We start from the raw sequence: 14,472 nt of genomic DNA on the forward strand, positions 1-14,472 counted from the left end.
GTAAATGATAGTTGTCTAATTTTTTTTTTTTTTTGGAAAAGCAACTTTATTGTGTTTTTATCTTCGACATCTTTAACTGTTAAACCTGAACTACTCTGTACAAAATTTCGAAGACATATTTGAATGCAGTTCAGACACATTCTGTGTAAATTCTTTTGATGACTGAATAGACATTGAACAGCCAATCGAGATCAATATCAACATTTTCGGATTGGTACAATGATGTTTGATGGAGATTGTAAGTTGCATCATACACCCGTTTCAGATTCACAAGTTCATACATGAAATATGATTTGAAAGCTAGGCTTTTTTTCAATTTTACATGAATAGTGAATGAATCATTTATACTGCGTGGAAGACATTCTACGGTCTTATGCAAGTCATTGGGTACGGTGACAATGGATCCTTTTATCCCTAACTTAGTGATCAACTCTAAGTTCTCGTATTTGCATGAAAGGTGTTCGGAGAGCCACAATTCGCACTTCAGAAGTGTTCAGTTCTCTCAAGCACTTTATATTTTTGTGAGGGACGGGCCTCATGCTTGCATTTACAAACGGAATCCTTTCGTTTTTCCGTTTGGGTGTAACGCTTCTTAAGGTATTCCCGTCTATGTTCTTTGGCTCTTTCAGCCTCTGTAAGTTTAGGCCTTAGCATCGTTATTTTCTGGCTTCGACTCTAACTTTTGGGATCGTGTCAATCAGTTTGGACCCTCTTTATTTGTGATATTCACCTGAATCAGTATTGAAAACGATCCAGTTTGAACTGTAGGGTTAGAATTTCTGATTCTTAATTGAATGAATAAAAAAAAAAATATCTTTCATATAATGAAATTCTCTTTTATTCACAACTCAAGAAATGTTAAGTTATAAACTCACCAACTTAGTACATAACGAAATTAAACGTGAAAAAAAGAATTCTAAAAAAAATATCAAACAAAACAGGTGTCGATAGCAACGGATGCGCACTGTTAACTCTTAATCATTGAAGTTGAAAAGTGAGGACGCCATCAAATCCAAAGCAAGACCCATTTTGCCAATGGGTAAAAAAAAAAAAGAAAAATTTCTGACGGACGAGTTTAATTTTTAAAAGCTTCAATATTGTTTTGACAGCATAATTATCTAATTTGATAGCTAAGTCAAACGGAACTATCAGTCGCGGATGATTACTTATACTGCAATGGTCTTTTTTTAACTTGCAACGGAATACAGTCATTTTGTTTTTTAATAATTTAATTGTAGATTTACGGGGTGGCAACGACTAGGGAAAAAAAGTAACGACTACTTTCTAATTTAAAGTGAGAACAGTTTAACAGTATTGATATGTTGTAACACTGCAAACGAAAAATATGTAATTTCATTTTCTTAAATTTAACAAAATGCTAAGATGAATACTTTAATTTATGCTTTAGAAGAAACATTTTTTTAAACTTTTGATAATAAGGATATTTCAAAACACCATTTGCCAAGAAAGTTGACGCCCGTAAGGATGTGGCTATAGTAGTTTTACCTAAGACAATGATTTAATTTACCTCCTCTCCAAAATCTAAAGCAGAATGTCTGACTCCTTCTCTTTCGAGAGATTTTTATTAGTGCTGAACAGATCGACGAATTCCCAGTGTTAGTTTATCTTGTTGGGTATTGAGTATAGTTAAGTGCGGCGAGCTCTCTGCTTATCGCTTATAGCTCTGCGTTTCAATAAATAAGGCTTATTTCAGGTTGGGGGCTGGTAGATAGCACAAGGTTGGAGCGAACTGCTAGAATCTGTTAGTTGCTTGGAAGAATTTTAAGAGGGATTGGATTTTGGTCCGGGAGTTGAGAGACAAGTTAACCAGATCAGTGAAAGCTGGGCTCTGCAGGGATAAGGATTGATAGAGGTCTTTACGAGCATTTTGATAAAAGGAGCAGTCCAGGAGGTAGTGTTCGTTCGTGTCTATATGTCCGCAGTTGGGGCACTTAGGACTTTCTACTAACTTGCACTTATGAAGAATCGCGTTAGTTGGAAGCGTTTTCGTCCGGAGTCTGGCTATTAACACATCTAGACAAAAACAGACATAGAGAGGAAGAATAATTAGTCAATATTCTCCCAGAGATATAACAGGAGAACAAAAAATGTAAAAAGTGTTAGAAACTCAATTCATTACTATTTATTTTTCTAACCGTCGTTGAACAGCCGACCCAATTTGTTAAGTTTATAACTGTTAATATTCAACTCTGTAGCTTTGTAATTTTGAACTCAATCTTGAAGACAATTGAACTCCTGTATCAAGTATTGGGAAAAATTCGCCTTCGTAGAGGACTTGGTGATATAATTTCCCCGCATTTGCGTTACGTAGGGAAGAAAACATGCGACGGTTAACCCGATGGCAAGGAGTTTCAAACCCATGATCCGACTAGCACTGAGGATTTTTTACGTCAGCACTGTAGTCGGAGAAATTCGGGTACGGATTTCGAATGGATCAGACATCCCTGTGATTTAAACCCGGTTCACCTTTTTGGAAGACAAACGTCATCATGGCTCATTTTTTTTTTTATTTTATTTTATACCTTCCGTTGAACAGTCCACCCGATTTTTAGGGTTTACGGCTACCAATGTTCAAATACGTATCATTGTAATTTTGAACGGAATATAGTGATTTTGTTTCTCAATAATTTAATTGTAGATTTTAGGAGTGGCAACAACTGGTGATAAAGTAACGCCTACTTTCTAATTTAAGTGCGAACATTTTAACTGTATTAATATGACAATATAACGCTGCAAAGGAAAATATACAGTTTCCTCTTCTTAAAATGCAACAAAATTCCAAGAGATTTGCTTCTTCTTAATACTTTAATTTATGCTTTAGAAGAATTGTTTTTAAACTTTCGATTAAAAGGATATCTCCAAACCCCATTTGCTGAGAAAGTTATTACGCCCGTAAGAAAATTGATACGGCAATAGCCGTTTTCGTTAAAACAGCTGTCCCCGGCAAGACAATGATTTGATTTACCTCTTCTCCAAAATCTAAAGCATAACGTCTGGACTACTTCTCTTCCGAGCGATTCCCAGGTTTATTGCGCTGTTCGCTAATGTACATTGCGGAGAACGCTTCTCTAATTTTAATCCACTCGTCTTTTTCTCAGAATAAATCGAAAAAAAGACTTCAATTATATATTGAGTGATTTCAGAGTTGTAAGACGCGTAACGGACGCGTTGCTAAGAATACTTGAGGATAACTTTCGCAGTTTATGAAATATAATAAAAACAAAATTATTAGAATATTAGTGGTAGATTAAGAATGGCTTTTTTTTAAAAATATTATGATTTGTAACGCTTTATAAATGAATATTTTTTAGCGGAAAATATATCAGATTCAACTTTATTTCAGCTATCTCATTGCGTCACTTTAAAAAAGTACGCTTATTTATCCTTATTCTCCAACTTTAACTATGTATAATTCATTATTAGCAATTTATTAAAAATAATGCAGAAAGTGGAGCATGTGGCATCTCTGAAGATTGCAACAGGAACGAGACTTTAAATGAATGTAAACTCATAGAGCTTATAGCAATCTATGCTTCAGAGGTAATGGTGAATCGTTTAATTCGTCTAAAAGAAAATGAGTCTTAGAGAGGAAGAATAATTATTTTATATTCTCTCAGATATGCAACAGAGGACAAAAAATTTAAAAAGTGATAGAAACTCAATTCATTTCTATTTATTTGAATGACAGTTGTTGAACAGTTGACGCAATTTGTTAAGTTTATAACTGTTAATATTCAACTATGTAACGTTATAGTTTTGAACTCAATCTTGAAGACAATTGAACTTCTGGATCAAGTATTGGGAGAAATTTGCCTTCGTAGAGGACTTGCTGATATAACTTTCCCGCAATTGCGTTACATAGGGAGAAAAGCGACGAAAACCTGCCACGATTACCCCGATGGCACAGAGTTTCTAATCCATGATCCGACTATCACTGAGGATTTTTTACGTCAGCACTGTAGTCGGAGAAATTCGGGTACGGATTTCAAATGGGTCAGACATCCCTGCGATTTGAACGCGGTTCACCCTTTCGGAAGGCAAACGCTCTATTCCGTGAGTCACCATGGCTCATTTTTATTTATTATATTTTATAACTTCCGTTTAACAGTCCACCCGACTTTTAGGGTTTGCGGCTACTAATGTTCAACTACGTAGCATTGAAATTTTGAACGGAATATAGTGATTTTGTTTTTCAATAATTTAATTGTAGATTTTAGGAGTGGCAGCAACTGGTAATATAGTAACGCCTACTTTCCAATTAAAGTGCGAACATTTTAACAGTATTAACATGACGATGTAAGGAAAATATACAGTTTCCTCTTAAAATGCAGCAAAATTCCAAGAGATTTGCCTCTTCTTAATACTTTAATTTATGCTTTAGAAGAAATTTTTTTAAAACTTTCGATAAAAAGGATATCTCCAAACCCCATTTGCTAAGAAAGTTATTTCGCCCGTAAGAAAATTGATATAGCAATAGCCGTTTTCGGTAAAACGGCTGTATTAGGCGAGAAATGATCATTGTTTAAGATTTTAAGTCATTAGCGTATGTATATTTGACCGAAGCGCCACCTTTAATTTTCATCAGATTTATTTGTTTTAATATTTCACTTTAGGTTGCGTGGCAACCAGAGATAGTTTTTGTTGTTGTTCTTTTTTGTTGTAATTTAGAATTATAATTTTTAGAATCCGTTTTTGATGCTAAATTATTTGTTATTAAAAGATTAAAGTTTTATAATTGTTGTCATTCATCTGTAGAACTTGTAGTTCATTTGATTGATTTTATTTAAAAGGCGTCCGCATTATTTATTTTCACTTATTAGCGACATTTTGTGGCGTCCGCGACAGGACGGTTGATACGCTACTTCTGATTTGAAAAATGTTTTTAGCATCAAAAGGATTTAAAAAGGAAGATCTTATTATTGTTGCCCAAGAAATTGGCGAAGTATTACCTCAAAAAGCTACTGTAGCGGATCTGAAAACGATCATTTTGAAAAGTAAAGAATATTTAGCTGATCCAGATTTTGTAACAAGTGTATTGGTAGCTACTGTCAATGATCGACGACAAAAGGAGGAATATGAAGAAAAAGAGAGACAAAGAGAATATGAAGAAAAAGAGAGACAAAGAGAATATGAAGAAACAGAGAAACGAAGAGAATATGAAGAGAAACAAAGAGAATATGAAGAGAGAGAAAGTATAAGAAACCATGAACTGGAGTTGGCGAGAATTCAAGCTACATCGCAAAGAACCGGTGAGTCTCCGCCAAATATTATTAGTGCCAGTGCCAGAAAGCAGTTTAATTTGCCAAAATTAGAACTTAGGCAATTTAGTGGAGATTTAAAAGATTGGCTACCATTTTGGGGACAATTTGAACAAATTAATAATGATACAGATATTGCCCCTGAAAACAAATTTCAATACCTGATTCAGGCTACAACTGTTGGATCTAGAGCTAGAGAAGTTGTAGAAAGCTTTCCTCCAACAGCTGCAAACTATACCAAAGCAGTAGACAGCCTTAAAGCCCGATTTGGCAAGGATGACCTTTTGGTCGAAGTTTATGTTAGGGAATTGTTGAAGCTCATAGTTTCCGTTCAAAAGCATGAAAAGATATCTATGACGTCCCTTTATGACAAACTAGAGTCATATCTTAGAGCTTTAGAAACGTTAGGTGTTACGACCGAGAAATGCGCTTCAATACTATTCCCTATGGTAGAATCTTGTTTCCAAGAAGAGTTTCTAAAAGCCTGGAACCGAAGTTCTTCCCGCGTTGCTTCAGTTGACGCCAAAGAGCGATTAACGAACATCATGGCTTTTCTGAAGGCAGAAACGGAAGGTGAAGAAAGAATTAATTTGGCAATGTCAGGTTTTGGCTTGGGATCTGATGAAAAACGCCAACCCTTTAAAAAGAAAGCAAGAGATTTGCCAACAAAAAGATTTCCAACAGCGGCAAATCTATTGACTACAGATGTAAAAGATTTGAAGAAAGTGTGTGTGTTTTGTTCAGGGAAACATAAAAGTTCAGATTGCTTTTCCGCTCGAAATATGACTTTAGCTGAAAGAGAGAACATAGTAAGAGAAAGTCAATGTTGTTTTGCCTGTTTAATGCAAGGACATCCAGTTCGTAAGTGCAAAGCTTTTATAAAATGTGTCATATGCGGTAAAAGACATGTGGTACTAATGTGTGGATCTTTAGCGGCAAAAAATCGTGAACCCGATAAATCTGGGCAGAAAAGTGAAAGTTCTGAAATAAACATGTCCAACATCACATACGGTCCGAAAGTGTTCCTTCAAACTATGAAACTAAAGCTGATATCTGATAGAAAAGAAATTGTGGTGAGAGCAGTTTTGGATTCTGGATCACAAAGAACATATATTTTAAAAAATTTGGCTGAAAAGATGGAATATGTTCCTTTGAGAAAAGAAACTCTCATACACTCTTTGTTTGGTGGTCATAAATCAGATAAATTTGAACACACGTGTTATAGAATTAGATTAAGGAATCCAGAGAATAACTTGACTTGTAACATGGAAGCTTTAGATCAAGCATCTATTTGTGATACTATAACACCTGTTAGCTTTGGACCCTGGTTAAAAGAGCTTGAAGAAATTAATATAAAGTTGTCAGACGTCGGAAATGAGTCACAACCAGTTCAAATTCTGCTTGGAGCTGACGTAATAGGAAAACTTATGACAGGAAAACGAAGAGTTTTGGCAAGTGGATTAGTAGCAATAGAGACACTATTGGGATGGACTTTAACAGGGAAAGCACCTGAGAATGATTTACCGTCAAGCAACGCAATGTTGGTTACTTCACTTTTAGTAAAAGAAATGGATATTTCTGAGCTGTGGAGATTAGATTCTTTAGGAATAAAAGATCCTTCAGAACAAAAATCTAGAGAGGAACTGCAAGAAGCCTCAATGGAACATTTCTTAAATACAGTGAAAGTTGAAGGAGATGGCCGTTTTATAGTTAGTCTGCCATGGCTTGATGGGCATTTGCCTTTGCCAGATAATTATGATTTGGCGTTAAAGAGATTGCAAATGACAACACGCAAGTTGAAAACCGACAAATTGTATGATGCCTATGGAGAAGTGTTCAAGGACTGGGAGAAAGAGGAAATAATTGAAGAGGTTCCAAAAGAAGACATGGGGATACCTTGTCATTACTTACCTCATCGACCTGTGATAAAGGAGAGCAGCACAACTAAAATCAGGCCCGTGTTCAATGCTTCTTCTAAGAGAAAAGGAGTTCCTAGTTTAAATGATTGTGTAGAAAAAGGGTTAAATTTGATAGAAGTAATTCCCTCAATGATAAATAAATTTCGGAGATATCAATTTGGCGTAACAGCTGATATACGTAAGGCTTTTTTGCAAATAAGTCTTTATGAAAATGATAGAAATTTCTTGCGATTCTTATGGTATGGAGAAGATGGACAGCTGAAACATTTTCGTCATCGAAGAGTTGTGTTTGGTGTTTCTTGTAGTCCGTTTTTGCTAGGAGCCACTATTCAATACCATTTGAATAGTGGCTCCTAGCAAAAACGGACTACAAGAAACACCAAACACAACTCTTCGATGACGAAAATGTTTCAGCTGTCCATCTTCTCCATACCATAAGAATCGCAAGAAATTTCTATCATTTTCATAAAGACTTATTTGCAAAAAAGCCTTACGTATATCAGCTGTTACGCCAAATTGATATCTCCGAAATTTATTTATCATTGAGGGAATTACTTCTATCAAATTTAACCCTTTTTCTACACAATCATTTAAACTAGGAACTCCTTTTCTCTTAGAAGAAGCATTGAACACGGGCCTGATTTTAGTTGTGCTGCTCTCCTTTATCACAGGTCGATGAGGTAAGTAATGACAAGGTATCCCCATGTCTTCTTTTGGAACCTCTTCAATTATTTCCTCTTTCTCCCAGTCCTTGAACACTTCTCCATAGGCATCATACAATTTGTCGGTTTTCAACTTGCGTGTTGTCATTTGCAATCTCTTTAACGCCAAATCATAATTATCTGGCAAAGGCAAATGCCCATCAAGCCATGGCAGACTAACTATAAAACGGCCATCTCCTTCAACTTTCACTGTATTTAAGAAATGTTCCATTGAGGCTTCTTGCAGTTCCTCTCTAGATTTTTGTTCTGAAGGATCTTTTATTCCTAAAGAATCTAATCTCCACAGCTCAGAAATATCCATTTCTTTTACTAAAAGTGAAGTAACCAACATTGCGTTGCTTGACGGTAAATCATTCTCAGGTGCTTTCCCTGTTAAAGTCCATCCCAATAGTGTCTCTATTGCTACTAATCCACTTGCCAAAACTCTTCGTTTTCCTGTCATAAGTTTTCCTATTACGTCAGCTCCAAGCAGAATTTGAACTGGTTGTGACTCATTTCCGACGTCTGACAACTTTATATTAATTTCTTCAAGCTCTTTTAACCAGGGTCCAAAGCTAACAGGTGTTATAGTATCACAAATAGATGCTTGATCTAAAGCTTCCATGTTACAAGTCAAGTTATTCTCTGGATTCCTTAATCTAATTCTATAACACGTGTGTTCAAATTTATCTGATTTATGACCACCAAACAAAGAGTGTATGAGAGTTTCTTTTCTCAAAGGAACATATTCCATCTTTTCAGCCAAATTTTTTAAAATATATGTTCTTTGTGATCCAGAATCCAAAACTGCTCTCACCACAATTTCTTTTCTATCAGATATCAGCTTTAGTTTCATAGTTTGAAGGAACACTTTCGGACCGTATGTGATGTTGGACATGTTTATTTCAGAACTTTCACTTTTCTGCCCAGATTTATCGGGTTCACGATTTTTTGCCGCTAAAGATCCACACATTAGTACCACATGTCTTTTACCGCATATGACACATTTTATAAAAGCTTTGCACTTACGAACTGGATGTCCTTGCATTAAACAGGCAAAACAACATTGACTTTCTCTTACTATGTTCTCTCTTTCAGCTAAAGTCATATTTCGAGCGGAAAAGCAATCTGAACTTTTATGTTTCCCTGAACAAAACACACACACTTTCTTCAAATCTTTTACATCTGTAGTCAATAGATTTGCCGCTGTTGGAAATCTTTTTGTTGGCAAATCTCTTGCTTTCTTTTTAAAGGGTTGGCGTTTTTCATCAGATCCCAAGCCAAAACCTGACATTGCCAAATTAATTCTTTCTTCACCTTTGGCGAGAATTCAAGCTACATCGCAAAGAACCGGTGAGTCTCCGCCAAATATTATTAGTGCCAGTGCCAGAAAGCAGTTTAATTTGCCAAAATTAGAACTTAGGCAATTTAGTGGAGATTTAAAAGATTGGCTACCATTTTGGGGACAATTTGAACAAATTAATAATGATACAGATATTGCCCCTGAAAACAAATTTCAATACCTGATTCAGGCTACAACTGTTGGATCTAGAGCTAGAGAAGTTGTAGAAAGCTTTCCTCCAACAGCTGCAAACTATACCAAAGCAGTAGACAGCCTTAAAGCCCGATTTGGCAAGGATGACCTTTTGGTCGAAGTTTATGTTAGGGAATTGTTGAAGCTCATAGTTTCCGTTCAAAAGCATGAAAAGATATCTATGACGTCCCTTTATGACAAACTAGAGTCATATCTTAGAGCTTTAGAAACGTTAGGTGTTACGACCGAGAAATGCGCTTCAATACTATTCCCTATGGTAGAATCTTGTTTCCAAGAAGAGTTTCTAAAAGCCTGGAACCGAAGTTCTTCCCGCGTTGCTTCAGTTGACGCCAAAGAGCGATTAACGAACATCATGGCTTTTCTGAAGGCAGAAACGGAAGGTGAAGAAAGAATTAATTTGGCAATGTCAGGTTTTGGCTTGGGATCTGATGAAAAACGCCAACCCTTTAAAAAGAAAGCAAGAGATTTGCCAACAAAAAGATTTCCAACAGCGGCAAATCTATTGACTACAGATGTAAAAGATTTGAAGAAAGTGTGTGTGTTTTGTTCAGGGAAACATAAAAGTTCAGATTGCTTTTCCGCTCGAAATATGACTTTAGCTGAAAGAGAGAACATAGTAAGAGAAAGTCAATGTTGTTTTGCCTGTTTAATGCAAGGACATCCAGTTCGTAAGTGCAAAGCTTTTTTAAAATATATGTTCTTTGTGATCCAGAATCCAAAACTGCTCTCACCACAATTTCTTTTCTATCAGATATCAGCTTTAGTTTCATAGTTTGAAGGAACACTTTCGGACCGTATGTGATGTTGTAAATTTGCGTATTCCACAGTAGTTTTCCTGAGAATAGAAGATGAAAGCAATGTTCAAGTTCACCTGATACAGAGTAAAGCAAGAATCGCACCTAGCGGGAAAAAGGAAACAACGATTGCTCGACTTGAACTTCTTGGTGCCACAATTGCAGCTCGTCTATCTGTTGAAATAGTAAAACAGTTTCAGACGGACAAAGTTCATTTCTGGACAGACTCAACAACTGTATTAGCTTGGCTTAAAAGAGAAGACACATGGGGTGTATTTGTGGAAAATCGAGTTCAAGAAATCAGGAAATTGACTCCAGTAAAAGCATGGAGGCATTTGCCCGGATCTATGAATCCCGCAGACTTACCAAGTAGAGGTTGCTCTGCTCAACAACTTGGCAATTCGAAGTGGTGGGAGGGCCCCAGCTGGCTATATCTTTCCCACACGCAATGGCCTGCAGCAGCTGACGAAATTTCCGTTAATGAAGAGGAAGTAAATTTGGAAAAAAGAAAACAAGTAGTTATTTCCATGGTAAATATTGAAGTAACGGAAATATGGTGTAATTACTTTTCAACATATAGCAGAAATGTAAGAGTAGTAGCTTGGATCCTACGTTTTGTCCACAACGTTTCACATCAGGATAAGTTGAAGGGAAATTTAATCTATGAGGAGTTAACAAAGGCCGAAAGTGTGATTTTTAAGTCAATGCAAACAACGCATTTCCAAGATGATAAATTTCTCGCCAAAATACAAGCTTTTCGAGATAAAAGTGATATTCTGAGAGTAAAGACCAAACTTGTACATAGTGATGAGAATGAGAATTTCAGATGTCCAATCCTTTTACCTGCTAACAGTGTTGTGTTAGAATTAATCCGTGAAGAGCATATAAAAGCGATGCATGCAGGTCGTTCCATCTTACTCTCAAGACTCAGAGAGCGATACTGGATTCTTAAAGCTAAAAAGTTAGTAAATAAAGTTATTTCCAAGTGTGTGATTTGTAAGCGTCATCAAGCTAAACCAGTAGAAGTTCCGTTTGCGCCCCTTCCAAGAGAAAGAGTTACTCAGACAAAAGTTTTCCAAGTGTCTGGTGTGGACTATGCCGGTCCTCTGTATCTAAAATCGAATGAAAAAGCTTGGATCGTTTTGTTTACCTGTGCTGTGTACCGAGCAGTTCACTTTGAATTAGTACAGTCTCTCACTACAGATGCTTTTATTCAAGCATTCAGACGATTTATCGCAAGAAGAGGTAGAATATCGGTCATTTACTCGGATAATGGAAAGAATTTTGTAGGAGCAAACAATTATTTAAAGAATTTAGATTGGGACAAAATTGCTGTATACTCAACCGCTCAGAAAATAGTTTGGAAATTTATTCCACCCACAGCAGCATGGTGGGGTGGATGGTGGGAGCGGATAGTTGGAATGCTTAAGACTCTTCTGCGTCGTGTGTTAGGTAAATCTGTTGTGGATTATGAAGAACTAACTACAATTTTATGTGACTGTGAATCGGTTATAAATAGCAGACCATTGACCTACATTCACGATAATCCATCTGAATTAGTACCTTTAACTCCGGCAACATTTATATACGGGGAAGGTAGCAACAGCAACGAAACTCCCGATCTAGACCTTGTGAATCGAACCTCTATGTTGAAACGTGTAAAATTTTTGCAAAAATTACGTGAAGATCTCAAACAAAGATTTAGAAATGAATATCTTGCTCAGCTAGTGCACAAGGGAATAAGAAGGAATGATGTAATAAACATCGGTGATATTGTTTTAATAGGACAAGATAATGCTCGACGCATAGATTGGCCTCTTGGAATTGTCTTGGAGCTTTATCCTGGAAAGGACAGTATTCCTAGAGTAGCCAGATTAAGAACCTCTCAAGGCGAAAGGATCCGACCTTTCCAAAGACTTTATCCTTTAGAGTTATCAGCAAAGAACGATATGGATGTTCTGGAAAAGTCTTCAAAGAAACTTAACTTGGAAGTTGATAATATTCCTAAGTCCGTTGATGTGCCTGATAATTTGGAAGTGAATTCTCCTATCAAAGGCAGATTGGGAAGAATCATAAAAATTCCACAACGTTTGGATTTATGAACTTTTTGTTATTTACATAATGATTGAATATTTTTTATTAGTTTCATATAAAGGTGACCAATATACATGAGTTAGTTTGTATTTTAAAGAAATGCTAAATGATTGTTCCAAAGTGCTATTTATAATATCACTTTGCAAGGTGGGAGTATGTTTAAGATTTTAAGTCATTAGCGTATGTATATTTGACCGAAGCGCCACCTTTAATTTTCATCAGATTTATTTGTTTTAATATTTCACTTTAGGTTGCGTGGCAACCAGAGATAGTTTTTGTTGTTGTTCTTTTTTGTTGTAATTTAGAATTATAATTTTTAGAATCCGTTTTTGATGCTAAATTATTTGTTATTAAAAGATTAAAGTTTTATAATTGTTGTCATTCATCTGTAGAACTTGTAGTTCATTTGATTGATTTTATTTAAAAGGCGTCCGCATTATTTATTTTCACTTATTAGCGACAATCATAGAGTTGAAATAGTAGTATTCAACATTCTTCAACTCTCCCAGTATTTCAACTCTATGGAATGATTTGATTTAAATTTCAGTAGCTGGTGGACCCATAGAGTTGAAATACTGGGTAGAGAGAGTAGAATAACCCCCGACCCGTGGAGAAGATAAAGTCACGTGACTGTAGCCCAAACTTGCCGTTCACTGAGACCGCTTCGATTCCCGTCCATTCGTTTAGCATTGCGATCGTCTGATTGAATTAACTGTCTGTCTTTTTAATTCAGAAATAAGAATGGTACAAAAGTCCTGAGCATTTTGCTGCACGGAGAAGTTTTCTAGAGACTGTCCGATAACTTTTTACAAGAAAGGGCGACATTTTTTTTCACTTTTTCCATTTTAAAATTGATTTTAAAATTTTTCCGATACTCAGTCATGCTCTGATAATCATGTTTTATTTGCTTTAATAATCAATTACGCTCGTTTTTGCTCACTTTTTTTTTGCATTTAACATAAGTTTTAATTGTTTCATACACTTTAAACTTATAATGTTTACGTATATTTCAATATATACTCTATTTTTAGCTGAAATAGCTACAAAGCTTTGTTGGCTTCCTTGGCGAGATACTTTAGCGCCAAGGAACAATTGAGTAAACTTTCGGTTTTGTTTTAGTTCTCTTTAAATGTCGATATCATTTCTGTATATTCTGAAGATTTTGTTTATCTTTACCTCTTGATTACTAAAACCCAATATTTATCTTGTTCTAAAATGTTTCCTTTAAATATATATATTTAAATAGAAAATATGGTACATAAGAAGTTGTGTTTTTTAAATTACATAGGAATGCTTAAAAACCAAATTATTTGTATATTCTTATATGTTTGATGAATAATTAAATTCCATGAAATATTTTTAGTATTTAAATATAAAATAGTGTATAGTAGTTTTAGTGTTAATTTTTCATAAAATTGTATAATTCTGTTACTATACATAAAATGAATACAAATTATGTACTATTTAGAAAATAAATTAAGGTATATTTAATATAATCATTAAGTACTTGTTTATCTTCGTTTCATTTAAAAATAGTTGCTAAATTGGAAATACTTTATTTTACTAGTATATTAAAGCGTAGAATTAGTTTGATTTAGTGCAACAAATTTAGAAAAAATAGAAGTGGCTAAGTTGCATAGGAGTAAATTAGTGCAGTAAATTAGCGCATGTGATGCATTGGTATGGAATAAACTGCTTAGACGGCCAAGGCTAACAGCTGGCTGTGGTGCAAAGATTTAACATCATGAAGCTTTCTTGTAAAATTTCAACTGTTTTTACCTTTGTATAGATTGTATATATTTAATTTGCAGCTGGCTAAAAGATATAGTTTTAAATGCACTTACTATTTTTAAGAAAATTACATTTTTTATGGATGGGCATTGTAATTTTCTTAATGTCCATAAAATGATTATGGTTCTTTCATTTGTAAAATAAAATATTTTTAACTGTTACTTTTTAAGTTACTGGTTTTCTGTATAAAAATTATTAAATATACATTGACCTATAATAGTTGCATAAATTTACCTCATAAAAAGTTGCATAAATTGCAATTTCTATCACAAATAAAAGTAAGATATTTTAATTATAAGTTCGTCATTAGTTTCAATCTACATTTAGTACAAAGTAAAA

At 35.0% G+C, this 14,472-nt stretch overlaps 3 protein-coding genes across 3 annotated transcripts; 2 read left to right on the top strand and 1 right to left on the bottom strand.

Annotated features, from left to right (window-relative positions):
• The first annotated feature begins 4,897 nt into the window (after nt 1-4,897).
• Nucleotides 4,898-7,503, top strand: LOC147808610 (uncharacterized). Its single transcript, XM_087162638.1, has 3 exons — nt 4,898-5,015; nt 5,136-7,315; nt 7,417-7,503. The coding sequence occupies exons 1-3, from the start codon at nt 4,898-4,900 to the stop codon at nt 7,501-7,503; spliced, it is 2,385 nt and encodes a 794-aa protein (XP_087018764.1).
• Nucleotides 7,504-7,513: 10 nt separating this feature from the next.
• LOC147808611 (uncharacterized) lies at nt 7,514-8,872 on the bottom strand. Its single transcript, XM_087162639.1, has one exon. The coding sequence runs from the start codon at nt 8,870-8,872 to the stop codon at nt 7,514-7,516; it is 1,359 nt and encodes a 452-aa protein (XP_087018765.1).
• A 109-nt stretch (nt 8,873-8,981) lies between these two features.
• On the top strand, nt 8,982-12,350 carry LOC147808612 (uncharacterized). Its single transcript, XM_087162640.1, has 2 exons — nt 8,982-10,122; nt 10,285-12,350. The coding sequence occupies exons 1-2, from the start codon at nt 8,982-8,984 to the stop codon at nt 12,348-12,350; spliced, it is 3,207 nt and encodes a 1,068-aa protein (XP_087018766.1).
• Nucleotides 12,351-14,472: the final 2,122 nt, after the last annotated feature.

The sequence above is a fragment of the Parasteatoda tepidariorum genome, chromosome 5 (assembly GCF_982258835.1).
Source record: "Parasteatoda tepidariorum strain Cologne lab strain chromosome 5, Ptep-v5.0, whole genome shotgun sequence".
NCBI classification, from domain to species: Eukaryota; Metazoa; Arthropoda; class Arachnida; order Araneae; family Theridiidae; genus Parasteatoda; species Parasteatoda tepidariorum.

Excerpts from the sequence above, each read along its gene's own strand:
- LOC147808610 (XM_087162638.1), top strand. The coding sequence starts at position 4,898 with ATGTTTTTAGCATCAAAAGGATTTAAAAAGGAAGATCTTATTATTGTT. Across the intron at positions 5,016-5,135 it reads GAAAACGATCATTTTGAAAA|AGAGACAAAGAGAATATGAA; the intron begins GTAAAGAATATT and ends ATGAAGAAAAAG. Across the intron at positions 7,316-7,416 it reads AAGGGTTAAATTTGATAGAA|AAATTTCTTGCGATTCTTAT; the intron begins GTAATTCCCTCA and ends TGAAAATGATAG.
- LOC147808611 (XM_087162639.1), bottom strand. The coding sequence starts at position 8,872 with ATGTGTGGATCTTTAGCGGCAAAAAATCGTGAACCCGATAAATCTGGG.
- LOC147808612 (XM_087162640.1), top strand. The coding sequence starts at position 8,982 with ATGTTCTCTCTTTCAGCTAAAGTCATATTTCGAGCGGAAAAGCAATCT. Across the intron at positions 10,123-10,284 it reads AATGCAAGGACATCCAGTTC|TTTTCCTGAGAATAGAAGAT; the intron begins GTAAGTGCAAAG and ends ATTCCACAGTAG.